At 39.2% G+C, this 17,749-nt stretch overlaps 1 protein-coding gene across 5 annotated transcripts in view; it reads right to left on the bottom strand.

The window, feature by feature from the left end:
* LOC306856306 (uncharacterized protein) overlaps positions 1 to 17,749 on the bottom strand; it is a 150,855-nt gene that overhangs the window by 14,755 nt on the left and 118,351 nt on the right. For 3 of the 5 annotated variants that reach the window (XM_079395490.1, XM_079395488.1, XM_079395489.1), the window contains exons 4-10: positions 15,100 to 15,126; positions 12,222 to 12,248; positions 12,063 to 12,089; positions 9,998 to 10,024; positions 9,851 to 9,877; positions 2,755 to 2,862; positions 79 to 105 (exon numbers count right to left, since the gene is read on the bottom strand). In XM_079395490.1, coding sequence (XP_079251616.1) covers positions 79 to 105; positions 2,755 to 2,862; positions 9,851 to 9,877; positions 9,998 to 10,024; positions 12,063 to 12,089; positions 12,222 to 12,248; positions 15,100 to 15,126 — 270 coding nt within the window. Of the gene's footprint in view, positions 1 to 78; positions 106 to 2,754; positions 2,863 to 3,635; positions 3,696 to 9,850; positions 9,878 to 9,997; positions 10,025 to 12,062; positions 12,090 to 12,221; positions 12,249 to 15,099; positions 15,127 to 17,749 lie in introns of all 5 variants that reach the window. The other 2 variants (XM_079395487.1, XM_079395486.1) reach the window with 1 other exon arrangement.

Raw genomic sequence — 17,749 nt, 5'->3', positions numbered from 1 at the left:
ATTAAGTTGTAGATCAATAATAAAATATGAGTTCATATAAAAAGTAAAAATATATATATATATATTATTATGTTCTACCTCATTTCCATCTTTTCCAGGAGGACCCTGTTTTTAGAGAGAAAACATAAGAAATTAGTCATATTTAAAGGAGCAGGTCTCTTTTGACTGTCCACTAAATGCTAGACCTTTTTAGATCTATGATATATAGTATAACTACTTAAATCTATATATATATATATTACTTAAACAGTGAAATATATTATATTAAACTATATTAAACAGTGAAAATGATCCAAATGTTTCTAAATTCTTTGCAGACAGCAGCTCTGAAGTGACACAGATTCTTTCTCTAAATGCAGACGAGGTTATTCTGCTAATGGGAGTGTAACTTTGGAACACACCAAAACAACAGTAAACAACCACACAATGGCCTTTTAAACATCTATTTCAGACTCTTCTGACAGTCATCATGTAAGCTTCCAAGGATGTAAGTCAGCTACGGATTTAACATTGAAGAAATATTGCATAACACCTGCCTAAAATCAAATTAATTTGTACGTCTTCATGTATTCCTACAGACACTCAACAGAAACATCTACTGTCTGATAAAAAAATGATATGTGCCACAGTGTCGTGTCTGTTTGTCATGTTCCACAGCACTTCTCGGAGAGACAAAGGCACAGCATCAGGCCTAATGAGGTGGTTTCACTTAGGCATATATAAACACAATTTGGGATACAATAACAGGAAATGGCCTTTGAGCTTCTTGACCCCAGAACATCTGCTCCCAATATGAGGGAGAGAGCAGGGTGAGAATTTTTGCCCTTCATCATTGCACCATTCTTTGTTTGGATTAGATGGTAGTCTGAAAAGGAAATAAAGTGCTGAACATATGTTGGGATAAACTGGTTTAGGAAAACATTGGGAATTTACTACAAATGCATAAACCATCAAAGTTACTTACTCTGAAGCTGCAAGTTCAATCACTAAGTATCTCACGACTCCACAGACTATTATATAACGCATTACTGAGAACGGAATGATGAAGCTTCGTATGATTTTTGGGGTGATGGAAGATTAAACAACTACAAGTTAATGAAAAACTAAATGTTAAAGCAACCCTATTCAAAGATGAGGATTTTAAGGATGCCTTGACTGGCAATCCATTAGACTTACACAAACGGAGGTACCCAGGCTCTAAGAAATGTTAAAGAAACATGGGGGTGAGCTCTTTGTACTTTAAGGCTTTGAACAGCCAATCAGAGTGGTCTGCCTCACCAATTCAATATGCTCAAACAGCTGAAGAGCTGCTGACTGTGATCCTACTAGTGGAGTGGAGCAAAAGTGGAGTCAACATTAGCTGACAGTTGATTGTTGACTTGATGTTTCACAGCCTTTTCACCCTAGAAATCACCAAGAACAACCCTTGTCAATACACTTTAGTGACTCTGAACACATAAAAACAATTGCACTTGAAATGTTTTCTACAGCTACCTGTTTTAAAGGGGTCATCAGATGTGCAAAATGGATCACGAATGTTTTGCGCGAATATAAACGCATTTAGGCAGATTGGGGATTGGCGCATTCACTTCAAAGCAAAAGTAACATTAATCCTCTTCATTGTTCAATGTCTTCATTGGCTCAGATGTAGGGAGTAAATGACGACTGCTATGTTCATTATTACATCCAACAACAAAACACCTCAATCGCTTAATCGGAGATGTTCTTGTCTTCCCCTGCACCGGAGCTGACACAATGGTGGACAGCTCTCAGCTCTCTCAGGGCGGGTCTAAGGTAAGACAGCCTTGTCAATCAACTATCGGGGGTGCGGCCTGTGCAGAACTACGTCATTCTGACAGGAATCTCAGAACAGCCTGATTTGAGAAAGGGGGTTTTAAAATAGGGATTAAAAAAAAAAACACTGGGTGGATTTTTATCATTATAGGATAGATGTCTACACAGACTTCCAACACACATTTATGTTCAAGCAACTTGAAAAGTGAATTTTGCATCTGATGACCCCTTTAAATGTGCAGTAGGAGATCTTTGAAAATGCGAACTTTATCCTGGTAGCACTGAAAGCAAACGTTTCACCCTCTCTGCAAATTGGCGTCCAAAGCCACGCCTCCCTAATGCATGAACGCGAACAGACCAGACGACCAGAGACAACGTTACTACAGTACATCATAAGTCATACACTGGTGAGAAAACGTTATAGTACAGTTAGTAAAAGTACTACAATACCAGGAAGGAAGATCCGGTTGTTGATGTTTGTTCTTGCTCTGTCTGCATAGTATATGTGAACACTGATGACGTATCCTGACTGTGCAAACCGGGTGCGCAGAGGTATGCAAAACACTTGCTAACAGGCAGGTAGGAAAGTCCATCAAAATGCTTGGAACGAGCATTTTGATTGGATGTACATTTCTTGGTCATACGCCTTCCACAGAACATACAAATACATTTAGACCACTTGATGATTGCTATCATTCATCTATCATTGCTATGTATTTTTAAAACCATGTCACTGATATGGGATCATCTGCCAAGAACACAAATTTAGAAGCAAATGCAATATATCTGAACCCAACATTGAGTACAGGATTCAGCTCAGTGAGAAGCTGCACCTGGTTTTCTGAGCGGGTTCTTCAGCACAGTGTGACTCATATATGAGTCACAACAGCTGTAGAATGAGTGAGCTCAATGCAGACACAGGCACAAAAGACCATGTGAGATAAAATGAAAGTGTCTCACCGGCTCTCCTGGGTGGCCCTGCGGCCCATCTCTGCCTGTGTTTCCTGGAGGCCCTCTGGGACCAGGTGTTCCTGGGGGACCTGGGGGCCCAGCCTGACCTTGATCACCCTAAATACAGAGAGAGAACAAGTATTTGGATATTGTCTTTGTTTCACTGTTGTTTCTGATCTCAAATAGGTACTTTACCTACCTTGGTTATACTAACCATGTTTCCTATTCATTTTGTCTCATATAATCACTGATATTCTGAGCACTGATACTGAGTTTGGTTGCGGCAAATGATAAAATGTTCCTCACAAAAACGATTATTGATTAACATATTAAGATAATGCAAGATACTTTTACAGCTTAAAAAGGCAAAAAGTTATTTTGGCTTGATTATTTGCTGTGGTCTGGCAAACATGTTTTTGTCTCTTTTGTCAATAAACACAACAATTATCCTCTCTTTGAAATTCAAAACAGGCATGCAACACAACATTGTAAACTGCCAGATGAGCTAATTGAGGCCAAGGACACAGAAGAAATGGAGAAAATGAGAAAAGCAGCAAGGCATGCATGCACAAATCCAGCTCTACCTTTAGAAGGCGCCTGTAAAAAGTGCGGTGGTCAACTGTAGCAGAGAGAAAGCCATGCTCATAGCGAGGGAAGACCATCTAACAGCAGAGGACAGATAATGAGAAAGATGGACAGAGTGAATAAGAAAGAAAGCAGTGATGCCAGTAATCACAGCTGGAGAAACAGATTCAGCTTGCACCATCTTCCCTCAGTGTAAAGGGTTGTGGGAACAAAGGAGAAGAGGGAAAAAAAGTTAAATAAAGTAAGGTACGAGGCACAGATGTTTGTGAACATGGACAAGGGATGATAGGCTGGGAAGGACAAACCTTAACCGTGAGAATCTGATTACTGAGCAGGCCTGCAGAGGCAGCGTAGGCCGGTGGTCCCTGGGAGGTCAGAGGTCATATAGAAGAAAACCGAGGCAGGAAATGACAAGGGAGAAAGAGGAGATGATTCGGAGAATGACATTGTTACGATACATATAATGGAGGGTGATGACATCTTATATTGTACTTCTGTGCAGAACTGAGCTTCAACTTGAAATTGAATCCTGTGAGTGATTCTGGCTATTCTTTTGTTTTAAGAAACCAAGCCCAAATACACCTTCTGGATATGATTAACTTTCAATGGGAGCACATGGCAATGAGGTTTATGTTTAGAGTTGCGGTTAGATAGGTCTGCAACAGATTCACAAAAGAAAGACTACTTTTTCCCAGGAGAAACTTTTTTATGATTTTTCTTTCTCACAGATTATCAAGGGAGTTTGTGCACAAAAACTTACTCTGCAGGAACTGTACTGAAAAGCCATAGAGAACAACCACAGCATGCCCAAGCTACATTTCTATTTCGTCAGCAGAAAATGGGTGTTTGCCCATGCACAACTTGCCAACATGATCTTCATGGTTACCAAAATATTACCATGCAGTTTTTAGTTTGTTGCTCTGGTGTTCTGGGTTGTTGCTAGATGGTTTTGGGGGTATTCTGAATGGTAAGTCTTTACGACATGATCTCTATGATCTATCTATCTGTAAGGCTTATAAACTTCATGACCTTTTAAACCTTTTTCCCCAGAACTCTTAAACAAGGATTTGTCAAGTTAAAATGCCAAGATACTCTTGACAAACTTTGCTTTTCTTATTTAAAGTTATGTGAATTTTTGTTTATTTAAATTCAATTTCATTACCTTACATTGAAATCTGAATTGCAATTCTGCATCTTGTTTTCTACCTCATTTCAAATTCAGGAAACAAACTGTAAACTAAACAGAATTCTCAATTCAGTTCTGAATGGCGCACAACCCTGCATATGACTTAGCAGAAAATACTTCTTGGCTGCCTCAGATACCACAAAGACTACTTTGTGAGTCTCTAACAGTGGCGATTTCTTTAAGACTGCAAGGGAAGCTCAGCTTCCCCTATAATGTCAAAAAATTTATGGTCAAACATGTACTATTGTGTTAACATTTTATTGATTAAAAATGCGTTAGAACACGTTAATCTCGAAGACGAGTTCGTTCAGAATCAGCTACATATAGCAGGTAACTCGATTTCCTTCTCATATATTCCCGTAGCATCAGTGTATTTGCCTGTTGAAGCCCAGCGTCCATTGACTTCTATGGAGCTGCTTTGAACAGTTTTTTTCAGTGCTTCAAAACTAGACGCTCATTGGATAAATGCTGCGATTATGTCCCGCCCCCGGACGCTCAGCGTCTCTGGGGGTGAATGGAGGAGTGGGTGGGACTGGACTCCGGGCTTCTGCGTGATGATTGGAGGGTTTGTCGAAAGACTGCATCTCCTTTTGATTGACAGCGATTGTGTCCTATAAGAAGTCGCTGATGCTGAAGCCATTCGAGCCAGTGTTGCCAATTTAGCGACTTTTCAGACCACCCTAGTGACTTTTCAGACCACCCTAGCGACCTTTTTCCCCAAAAGTGACTAGCGACAAATCTAGCGACTTCTTTGACAAACCTTAGCGAGTCTCTGTGATCGCTGGTACTGCCGCAACGGCGCGAGGTCAGCGCGCACGCACCTCTTTCTCTGTTCAGTGAGCGGCTGAGAGGAGCAGCGCGTTCAGTTCAAATAGATATTATGTTGCTTCTCTAATTTTACATGCAAATATAGCCGAAATCACAGCACAGGAATTGTCTTGTCTTATCTTGTGTGTATTATTTGATTTCATCAGACGACGGCTCGACTATAAATTAGGATTTTTGTGCAGACTAACTTCTTGGGAGGGAGAGCTGGTTATGTATTCTTAAAGGGCTGCGTTTCAGTCACTATTTCATATTTATCCCGTTGACTGACAACATAAACAGTAAAATATATAAAGGAGAACAGTTTTATTGAGAATTTGGCTGCATTAAAATACAGTATGAGCACAGAGAGACAAACAATGTAAAAGGCAATATGACCAGATGAGGTAATTAATATGGTAATTAGCGCATGACGTCATCTGGCGACATTTAGCGACTTTTCAAACTGGCTTTAGCTACTTTCCATCGAAAGAAGTTGGCAACACTGATTCGAGCTCAGTCCCATAGTGGACTTTGCAAGTGTAGTCAAAAGACAAACTGCTGCAACCTATTTCTTGATATTTGCTTGGCGAAATTGCTGGCCAATTTTCATTATACATTTCACACAATTATATACACCACATTCCTTGTTTCAGTTTAACCTAATTCCCACATTTCCTCCATCGAGTTTAATGTTTTTTTAGATCGTTTGTTCATTCATTCATTCATACAGTAGGCCAGGCGGTGAACTAGCCAGCTAGCAAGCTGCACACGATGACAGAATTTACGTATAAATAAATGGACAATTTTTATGATGTAGGCCGAAAATGAGCTTCCCCTCTTTGAAAGACCAGCAGCCGCCACTGGTCTCTAAAGATGGCGCTGCAGATGGCAGCTACAGTGCTTTGCTCTTCAGTGTTTGTACTGTTTTCTGTTTGTTTTTCCTGTTTTTTGTTTCTCAAATACGATCAGTTTTACCAGGGATAACCTGCTGAACATTCAGCAGAACACACCACAAAATCTTTTACCGGATTTTGACTATTTGGACGTTTTGCTGGACATTGTAGTTGACGGAGCCGTAGCTCTGGTCAAATGCTTCAGAACGCACAGAAGGGGGAAGCGAGCCGGCGCACTTGTGAGGCTTCGTCAGCACGGATTTAGAAAGGCGTTGCCTAGCATCCATCTGGCGAATCTCCGCTCTCTACCCAACAAAACGGACAAACTCCTTTCAGCTGTCCCGGACAAACAAGGATTTTTCTAACTCTGCTGCTCTGTGTTTCACGGACACCTGGCTGAATGACGACATACCGGACAGCGTGCTACATCTGGCTAACTTCATGCTGATCAGAGCAGATCACGACGCGGAATCAACGGGGAAATCGTGCGGCGGCGGGACGTTCTTTTACATCAATGAGAGGTGGTTTACAGATGTAACTGTGTTAAACAAGATATGCTGTTCAGATCTAACATTAACTGCAAGCCGTTCTATCCGCCACGGGAGATTTGTTTGTTCATTCTCGTGAGTGTCTACATTCCACCGCAAGCAAACGCAAGATCAGCTTTACAGAAACTTGCTGATCAGATCACAGACACAGAACAACAACACCCAGACTCTGTTTTAATCATTCTCGGAGGCTTTAATAAAGCAAATCTCTCTCACGAACTGCTAAAATACAGACAACACATCACATGTCTCACCAGAGAGAGTAATATATTGGATCACTGTTACACAGCGATAAAGGACGCATATCACTCTGTCCCACGAGCAGCTTTAGGACTCTGATCACTGTTTGGTTCATCTTATTCTGACCTACAGGCAGAAACTTAAATCTGCAAAACCTGTATTAAGAACTGTTAAAAGATGGACTAATGAAACAGAGAGGGATTTACAAGCCTGTTTCTCTCTCACTGATTGGACTGTTTTTGAAGCTGCTGCAAACGATCTGGAAGAGCTCACAAAGACTGTAACATCTTATATCAGTTTCTGTGAGGATATGTGCATTCCTACCAGGACTCATTTAACCTACAACGATGACAAACCATGGGTCACTGCAAAACTCAGACAGCTCCGTCAGGCCAAAGAAGATGCTTACAGAAAGGGGGATAAAGTCTTGTATAAACAGGCCAAATACACACTGGAAAATTAGATCAGAGTGGCAAAGAGGAATTATTCTGACAAGCTAAGGAACAAATTATCTTCCAGTTATTCTGCTTCAGTGTGGAAAGGTATGAAAGATATTACGAGTTACAAGACACCATCCCCCAGCACTTTGGAGAATCAACAACTGGCAGACGATCTGAATGAGTTCTACTGCAGGTTTGGAAAATCACCCCACACCCGCACTGAAAACTTCTCCACACAACCATTCACACCTCCAGCAACCCCCCTCTCCCCCACACCTACAATTCAGATCAGCGAAAATGACAGCATGGGACTGCACTTCATCCTACAGCATCTGGACAGAACAGGGACTTATGTGAGGATCCTGTTCGTAGATTTCAGCTCCGCTTTTAACACCATCATCCCGGACACCCTTCATAATAAACTGACACAGCTCTCCGTCCCCACCTCCATCTGTCAGTGGATCACCAGCTTCCTGACAGACAGGCAGCAGCTAGTGAGGCTGGGAAAATTCACATCCAACACCCGCACCATCAGCACTGGAGCTCCTCAGGGCTGCGTTCTCTCCCCACTGCTCTTCTCCCTCTACACGAATGACTGCACATCTAAAGATCCCTCTGTGAAGCTCCTGAAGTTTGCAGATGACACCACACTGATCGGCCTCATTCAGGACGGTGACGAGTCTGCTTACAGACAGGATGTTAAGGAGCTGGCTGTCTGGTGCAGTCTTAACAACCTGGAGCTTAACACGCTCAAAACTGTGGAGATGATCGTGGACTTCAGGAGAAACCCCCCTGCTCTCCCCCCACTCACCATCATGAACGGCACTGTGACTGCAGTGGAGTCATTCAGATTCCTGGGCACCACAATTTCTCAGGACCTGAAGTGGGACAATCACATTGAGTCCATTGTGAAAAAGGCCCAGAAGAGGTTGTACTTCCTTCGCCAGATGAGGAAGTTCAACCTGCCACAGGACTTGCTGAAACAGTTCTACTCTGCCATCATTGAATCCGTCCTCTGCACTTCAATTACTGTCTGGTTCAGCTCAGCTACCAAATCTGACCTCAGAAGACTACGGAGGGTAGTCCGGACTGCTGAGCGAATCATTGGTACAACCCTGCCCACTCTCCAAGAACTGTACTTATCCAGAGTGAGCAAAAGGGCTGGTAAAATCACTCTGGACCCCTCACATCCAGCACACTCCCTCTTTGAACTGTTACCGTCTGGTTGAAGTTACAGAGCTCTCAGAACCAGAACGGCCAGACAAAGAAACAGTTTCTTCCCTCAGGCAATCCATCTCATGAACAATAAACGTGGAACATTATTATACATTATTTATTCATCACACATACTTATTTTTTCATTTCAAATTTGCACATATCAGACCTGTACACACATAATTGTCTATATTATATATTGTGTTTTGTACATTGCTTATGTGTATATTATTCTTTTATTATCTGTGTCCTGTCCTGTTGCTGTCTTTCTGTTCCACGGTGGAGCTTCTGTCACTATAACAAATTCCTTGTATGTGTAAACATACCAGGCCAATAAAGCTCATTCTGATTCTGATTCTGATCTGCTTCTTCTATGTCTGGGCAAAGGACAAAAGTCACAAGACAGGAGTAAGCATAAGGTCAACTATCCACCTGTACTACAAACCCCAGTCTTGCCATCTGGAAGGAAACACGGTTTTAATTGACTTCCAGGTCAAGGGGTCCTTGTCCCATGAGAGCTTTAATGGATTCCAAAGGGTCATACTCCTCCTGCTTCAATGCAGTTGAAAAAGCGCTAATTTGGCTCTTACATCCACACAAAAAGAGGAACACGGCCCATGGGAGAGGCTGTTTTCCTTTTCCGGACTGCTCATGTCACCACTCTCAATGATTTGGTTCACTTTTCTACTGTCAGACTGATGGCGTAAAGCAAAAACAGTGTAGCACATACAACACATGTTCTTAACATAAAGAAAGAGAGCAGCCAAAGCACATGTTTCTAATTGTGCTGAATGGTCATGAGGTATGGTGGAAAAGAAGCATAGGGAGCCAAATGATTTAAATGATAGTTCAAGTAGATTTAGATAGAAAAGTGGTGCGATCTGCACTGGCGAATTCCTGATTTGTTAAGGCTCACAGTTTTTCCCCATGAATGAGGAGAAAACTGGCTTGGTGGACGCAGGGGTACAGTGATAGATACCACATTGAGGTTGTAATTGGAATTAGTCGAACAGATAAAGATTTTACGTCTATCAACACAGTAATGTAAAACTGTTAGCAACCAAGCCCTGCCATCTGGAAGGAAATGGCTTTATAATTGACTTCCAGGTCAAGGGGCATCCTCAGATCAGTGCAATCTCTGTAAACTAAGACTTCTGACTGAGCATAATATTAGATGTTTGTGACACTCACCCTGGGACCCATGTCTCCCTGGTCACCCTGTGGAGAGAGCAACTCTTAGCTCGTGAATAAGTTTCTTTGAATCAGCTATCATTATGCCTTGATGGCTCCATAAATTGCACATTTATCATGCTGGAATGTATTGTCGGGTAAATGTACCTTATCTCCTTTTGGTCCCAGCATTCCCTGGCAACAGATTAAAAGTGACAGATTAAAAATTGATCTTAATAACACAAGCTATTTCCATTGCAAACCACAAGTCACACCTCTTACACCCTCAGAAAAGACTGGCAAATGTTTTAGTGGTTGAATCTGAGTGTTTGAATGAATGACTGAGTAAATGAAAACCAAGACATCACAAAATATGAAAAGAAAGATATAGAAAGCTAAAAATAAAACAATGTTATGACATTCCATTCCTGATGACAGCAAAGATTCCTGTTTATAATTTTACACAAGAGCTCTTCTTTCATGAGTGGACAGCTGGTTTGAGGGAACGGATGATATTATTCTGGTTTTATTCTGCTCAGTGGTCCATGCAGGAAACTTTGCTCGAGACCACAAAAACAACAAGACACATTCTGATTATCACAGTTCCATCGTACTCTGTGGTGTTGTGTTCACTGCAACTCTTCGAAGACTGTAATTTTGTGTGCTGTTTTATAAGTATGAGTTTCATCACAGTAAGCAGTGCAGTGGTGTAGTGGTATTTTTCAAAGAATGTTAAACATGAGAGTCTTGTCTCAAGTGCTCTTAAAGTTGACTTGAGATCAAAACATGGATTTGTGGGTTACAAAATGGTACAGCAGGAATCTTGGAGGAGTTTTTGTCACCGCTAATATTTTTTAAGTGGACTGGAGTTTTATTGTTATAAATTGCCTTGATATGATATAAAATATGGAACAGAATGGAGGATGTCATTGTTGGACCCAACAATGGTGCCACTGGACAAATCACTTTATTTCATCCTCTGATGGTTTGATTGTGATGGAGAAGCTACACTAGATACTGACTTCAACACACACATGGAAAACATTTACATAAGGTTGAGATGTTGTACATCTCTCCTGTTACATAAAGATGTTTATGCAGATCTTCTTGTTGATATGTGCCCAGTCAAAAACACACCACTCTTTCTTTAATCTTCAATTGTCCTTCAAGTATACAATCAACTTAAGTGCCCTTCCACTTTTTGCAAGAAAACATTCATTCTCTTGAGCGTGATTTTAAACCGGTGACTCTAAACTTTGACGTAATTGGCAGTTGATTGGTGTTCCACTGTTGTGCTTCACCCAACTTGTATGCAGTTCTGAGCAATTAACTGCTCCAATGTTTACCCTTCAAATGGGTTTTAAAAGAGGCATCGACCACTTAATTTCTCCCACACAGTGACACTGAGGCCCTGCTGGCCTCCCCATGTAAACATATATGAGTATAAGACCAGAGACATGGATAGGGTTGCACCAGACATTTTTACTGAATTTGGGACGTAAGGTGCAGAATTGGGTTCTTGGCAACTGCTAGTAAGTTTATAACTAACTCTGTATTATTGGATACTCCACCCAAAAATTTACATTTTCTTATCATGTTGTTCCAAAACTGTAGGATTTTTTTTGTTTCAATACATTTGAAATCAGTGGGATCCATTGTTGTTTGGTTTCCAAAGTTCTTCAAAGTATGTCTTGTTGGTTTGGAACAACATCCAGGTGAGTAAATGATGCCAGTGTTTAAATTTTTGGTTGTAGTATCCCTTTAATTTAGGTTGTATCAATTGTTCTTAAGGCACAACTCTAGTAAGTCGCAAGACCTCTCTAATATTTAGTCGCAAAAAAAGATTTTTAACTTTATTGATCCAATGAGCAGCCTTCAAAGTAAGGCTAAATTTTATTTAAGTTTAATATGTAGTAGCGGATAAATTGTAACTTAGAACCGATTTTCACCACAACTACGTTTTTTTTACTTGCGCACAGCTTGTGCAACTGGCCCCTGGAGTAACCTAAGGAATACGATCTAAACACCACTTTCCAGCATCACACTCATGAATGAGGTGATGGAATGAAGTTTACCTGTGCTGTACAAACCAGGAGGTGGGGCCGGTTTATACCAGATGTTGCTGTTATGACTTTGTTAGAAATCTAAGATGTATTACAAACTGGTCCATGACAGAATTACACAACACACAATAATACAGTCGTTTTCAGATTGAAATGATGAAAAAACCTACCTGACTGCCGTTTGGACCTGGAGGTCCCTATAAGAAGAGATAAATTATTATTAGAAATTATTATATTTTTTTACAGTATAATGTGCAGTGTGTTACTGTGCAGCAAAAGATATACATCCCAACAGATAACTGGAGTTAAACCAGTGATGTTGTACTTACAGGCTTACCATCCATACCCATTGGACCCTGAGAGGGACAGAAACAGAAAAATACTTATTTTTTATAGTTACCAATTTTTATAGGGTAACACTTTACAATAAGTTTCCATTTATTAACATTAGTTCATGTATTAACTAACATGAAAAAACAATGAACAATGCATTTATTACACTATTTATTAAACTTTGTTAATGTTAGTTAATGAAAATACAGTTGTTCATTGTTTACTCATGTTAGTTCACACTACATTAACTAATGTTAACAAACACAACTTGTGAATGTAATAATGCATCAGTAAATGCTGAAATGAACATTAACTAAGATTAATAAATGCTGTAGAAGTATTGTTCATTCTTAGTTCATGTTTACTAATGTTGTTAACTAATGTTAGTAAATGGAACCTTATTGTAAAGTGTTACCTTTTATAGTTATTTCAGAGCAATCATATACATTAGATTTTAATTTTAGATTTTGATCATTTCTTCCCTATAGGGACAGGCATCTGAGTAAAATGGCTATTTGAAAAAGGTGAGTGGAACTCGAACCCGGGTTGCCATCATGTGAGGCGGGTGCACTAACTACGCTAAAGACCACAGTCTCTAGCATCAGTCACTGTTGCACCTTTTAAGCTCAGGGGAGACTCTGTTACACTCATCCCCCTAAACCTCACTCCCATCCGGGTCATGGCACCAATGTAACCCCTCAGGTCTTAACTGCCTTACCAGCTGGCTTCCGTTACACTTGCTCTTACACATCAGATGTTAATTGGATGGAGGCAGATCTTAATGCAAGCCTGCAGGTGATTGTAAGAAAGGGTCAAAGTTTAAGCAGACTAAATAGCTGAGCTGTCCTGAATACTTTACAAGAGAGAAGTGTGTTGTCACTGGAAATTCAAGTTTTGACATCATGCATAGATTAATCGTTCACCATAAAATCAATACCATACAGTTTAGCTTTGATGGACTCCAAAAATATGATATTTTTGTAATAATAATTAGTGGTCCCCTGTTATAAATAATTAGAGGAAGGAAAGGTTTAGTCCATCATCACTGGCTTCAGTAAACTCAGACTAAAAGACAGGAAGTCGCTGTCCATGGCACTGAAGGTGCTGAAAGGGGTCTGTGCTTTCTAAGTCTCTGACCTGTGAAAAATATAAGGCAACATATCTAACTAAATGATATGTGAACACTTTCTGATTGTAAAACCTTTAGAACAAAAGGTCATAATAAATGTAAAACATGCAGTGTAGATCTAAACGCAACATCTATTAAAACAATGTGTCAACATAATGTTGTAAAATTAGACTAAAAACTAATATAGTGATAAAGATATATTTCTGATCATTCTCTGACTTGAATGTCTTTATTCTGAACAACATAGTCAGGAAACACAGACAACAGAACTGTCTGTCTTGATCTGGTAGTGTATGATTGTACTTTCACAACGGACAAGTGACAAGAAAGCACACAGGGGTTGCACATGTCAATCTATTTAGCATGATGTAGAAGAAATGGATGACTTGTGTGGTGATATTTCTGAGTGCAGTTAGAAATCCAGTAAGGGCCACATGTGGTGCAGTCCTGCGCACGGTTCAGTTTGGAGCAGCTCTCTTGTTATGCTTGGAGAGACTTCACACAGGGCTATATTTCCCAGTTGATCTTTATGCGGAGCGGAGGCTGCCAACGCATGCAACTGATCGCATCTGGATCGCGATGGCCTGTCAGGGAGGCTTCACGTAACCAATGCCTCTTTTAAAAGCAAAACTATTGGAAAGAACAAAATCTCTTTGTTCTGTAAAAGTTGTGTAGGTGTATAGGTAAAACAATTAAAGAATAACTTGTTTTATTCATAATAAATGAAAATAATAACTATTGAACTAAGAAGATTTGATGTGATTAAATTAGCTTATCCAATATTGATAATTTAAACTATTTTTTTTCTGAGGTTTAAGGTTCATGTTTAATAGGCAGGTTATACATACAGATGGATTGTATGCCTGTGTAATATGTTATATATGCATACTATTATCTGTACCATTATATATATACCATATGAAAACCTTTTGTATCACTTGATTTACTCAAAATTTAAGCACAAAGAAATAAGAGATCTGGGGTGTGCTTCCTGTACAACGATGTAACTTGCTAATTAACCACCATAGTACGATTGAACATTCCAGAAAACAAACTAGCTAGTCACAACTCACAACTTGTTGCACATACAACATTCAAACCTTGCTCAAATGCTGTTAATGATGGTTTATTGCTGTAAATGGCATTATATCTGAGGATTACTTCGCTATGTTTGTTCTTTATTTTGCAGGTTTGCTTATTTCACTCAGGGATTCCCCTTTGGTACCAGAGTAGGTATGCACATGCAAACTCTTTAAAAACATTGTGTTAATTGTCTTAAATGAAACAACATAGAATGAAATTTGTTTATGTATAGAATGAAATATATAGATCCTACTAGCTTTTGTTCAAGCATAGGCTCCAACCACACAACTTTGCAATACTGTTTACAAATGTTTGTTGGAACTATGGATTCAGGAAATGCCAAATCGTAGAACTATGTTGGTGTCTTGCAACCATAGTTAGCTAACGATACATTTAAAATACACACCCAAATGGCATCAGCTGGTTTATGCATGAATTGAACTTTTTTTTTTTATGTCAATTGCTGAATGTTGAATGGCCGTTAAACCCAAAAACCTAGGTTTTTAGCAATAACTTCTAATATGTCCAGCAGGTGGCGCACTATGACACTTAACACTGCCTATCAGCTGAGGTCTACATGAGACCCCAAGTCCTGTGTGAGCTTGTGGTTAAAGCAGATGTGATCAGTTGATCAGTGAGTGTATAACTGGAGTGGCAATTACCGGGTAGCCATCTCGTCCTGGAGGGCCCTGTTAGGATTTAATGAAGAAAAAGAAACAGTACAATTAAAAACACAAAAACACATTATATCTGAATTTTAAAAAAGTTTGAAGTTTGCTTACGTCTCAAACACCCCAAATATGCACAAGAATTAACTTTGTTAAAGTGTTCCATTGTTGCCATTGTCTTTAATAGTCCATTTGCAATACATAAACACAGCGTATGTGACAAACAGCTCATTAAAAATGGAACGTGTTTGGGGCAACAATGCATGTTTACACACTCTTCTCCTTTATTATTGTGGGTTACTGCTCATGTTGAGAAATGTAACGCAACCACAGCAATAAAAGCTGTTGTGCTGCTGCGTTGTTACTATGATAAGGAGGATTGTACACATACATTTCAACATGTACTAGTGTTTACTATGCATTCTGTGTGAAGGCACAAAAAGATTTGTATCAGCTGTTGGATTTTTTTTTAAAGGCATGCCTGGTTATTACGATACAGGCGGTCAGGATGGATGCCAGACAGTGAAAAATGGAGTGCGATCAATTCAGAAACTGTCTCCTGGAGCATATATTCTCCATTTCATCTTATCTCACCTCAGTTGCAGTCTATATCAAGGTTGCAAAGCCAACACGGCATGCCATGCTGTATCTGCCCACCTCCAGACCAACTCACATTTGTTCCGAATTAAAGCTTCAGTGATAATGGAGTACTTACTGGAATTCCTGAAACACAAAGAAAAACAAACAGTTGTATGTAACAGTCACAACTATTTGTTGCACTGAAGAGTTATCATGTGCAGAATATTAATGATATAATAATTTATACAATGATTAATATGCTGTCTCACTTCTGTCAAAGTAAGGAATTAAAGTCATGTCCATGCATATGTTTAGATGCCAGAATCAATGAGGTCAATGTGTACAGTACATAAAAACACAGCATTCAAGTATCTGCACAAGAAGAGACCTGGTTCTGGCTCAGAGTATTGACCAATCAAAGGATGGTGGCACAGATAAAAATGGACCCTTGTTTCTTTTACGCATTTGAACAACTCCAGATTTGGCAAACGTCTGTGTGTGATTAAAGGAAGTGGATAGGTGGAACACCTCTGACCAGCACCAAAAGGAAAGAGAAACCTGAAGTGTATGGCTTAACATTTAGGTATTTGAATGGACCTCAAAAAAAAAAAAAAAAACTTCACCACATTTGAAAGACAAATATTGTACATTTCACTTAAAGTAGGTCCTTAAAGTAGAAAGCCGTTACTATGTTGCAGCTTTAAAAATAAGTGGGTGATTTTTTTTTCCTTCTCTAAAATGTGATTTAATTTTTTTTTAAATATATATATATATTTTGACAGCATATCAGTAATCACTCTTGTAGGGTTAACGTGAAGTGATTTTCCCAGTATTTATTTGAACACTGACTAGTTACAAATTTAACATGTATTTACAACAATTCAATAAGTTAATATTTTGGTATATACAGTATAAGAACAATATTGTCTGATTTTGCAAAATTGTGTAAACAAAAGTATTACTTATAAAGCCACAGAACAACTGTTGTGCGTTTCATAACAAATCACAATATGTGTTTGACTGCACAGCACAGACTTTTCTGTGTATGACATCAAATTATTGCAAGAGCGATGTTGTCAAATAAATGTTGCTGTTTTGCTTTTTTGTCAGAGCACTGTTGCTTTTGTAAAGGTATACAGCCACAGTTGTGTTGCTGTGTTTTAAAGCAGGTTTTATTTTTTTTTTGTTTTACAGCAATTTCATTGTCCTCTCAGTTCAAATGTGGATGAATGGCTACATGTAGATGTGTGCACACTGCCAGAGCTGTGTGAGATCACTACCATCATGCTTTTGGGGGTGGGTAGGGGTGTTAAAAAAATGGTTTGGTAACACTTTAGAATACTGTTCAGTCATTAATGAATACCCAGTGGGGTGAACTATCACTTTCAACTTAGCACTGTTACTTCCTAAATCATTAATCAGAGTTTCTCGTTAGTTAATAGTAGTTATTAGAAAGTTAATAGTGCATTAGTCATTTGTTCCTGTGTATTTTCTTATTAATGACGGTACAGTATTCTAAAGTGTTACCAATTGTTTTGTTTGTTTTTTTGTTGTTGTTGGTTTTCTTTGTCCCCTCATGTGTTTAATTTCTTAATTTTAACATTCTAAAAGCTCTTTATTCCAAAGGCACTACAAGCTAGTCAGTGTATTCAGTAGGCATAATGTATTGTAAGATGCTTTAGAGGCATAAGGTATTACGACCCGAATTCCGGAAATGTTGGGACATTTTTTAAATTTGAATAAAACGAAAACTAAAAGACTTTCAAATCACATGAGCCAATATTTTTATTCACAATAGAACATACAGACACTAAACAGAGATATTTAACAGTTTTATCCACTAAATGAGCTCATTTCAAATTTGATGCCTGCTACAGGTCTCAAAAAAGTTGGCAACAAAGGGCTGAAAAAGCAAGACATTTTGAAAAGATTCAGCTGGGAGAACATAATTAATTAATAATAATTTGTTACATTTATATAGCGCTTTTCTGGGTACTCGGGTACCTGGGTAGCGCTTTACATTGTGAGGGGGATCTCCTCAACCACCACCAATGTGCAGCATCCA

Source organism: Barbus barbus, assembly GCF_936440315.1.
Source record: "Barbus barbus genome assembly, chromosome: 36".
NCBI classification, from domain to species: Eukaryota; Metazoa; Chordata; class Actinopteri; order Cypriniformes; family Cyprinidae; genus Barbus; species Barbus barbus.
This window is presented reverse-complemented; position numbering and strand designations above follow the sequence as displayed.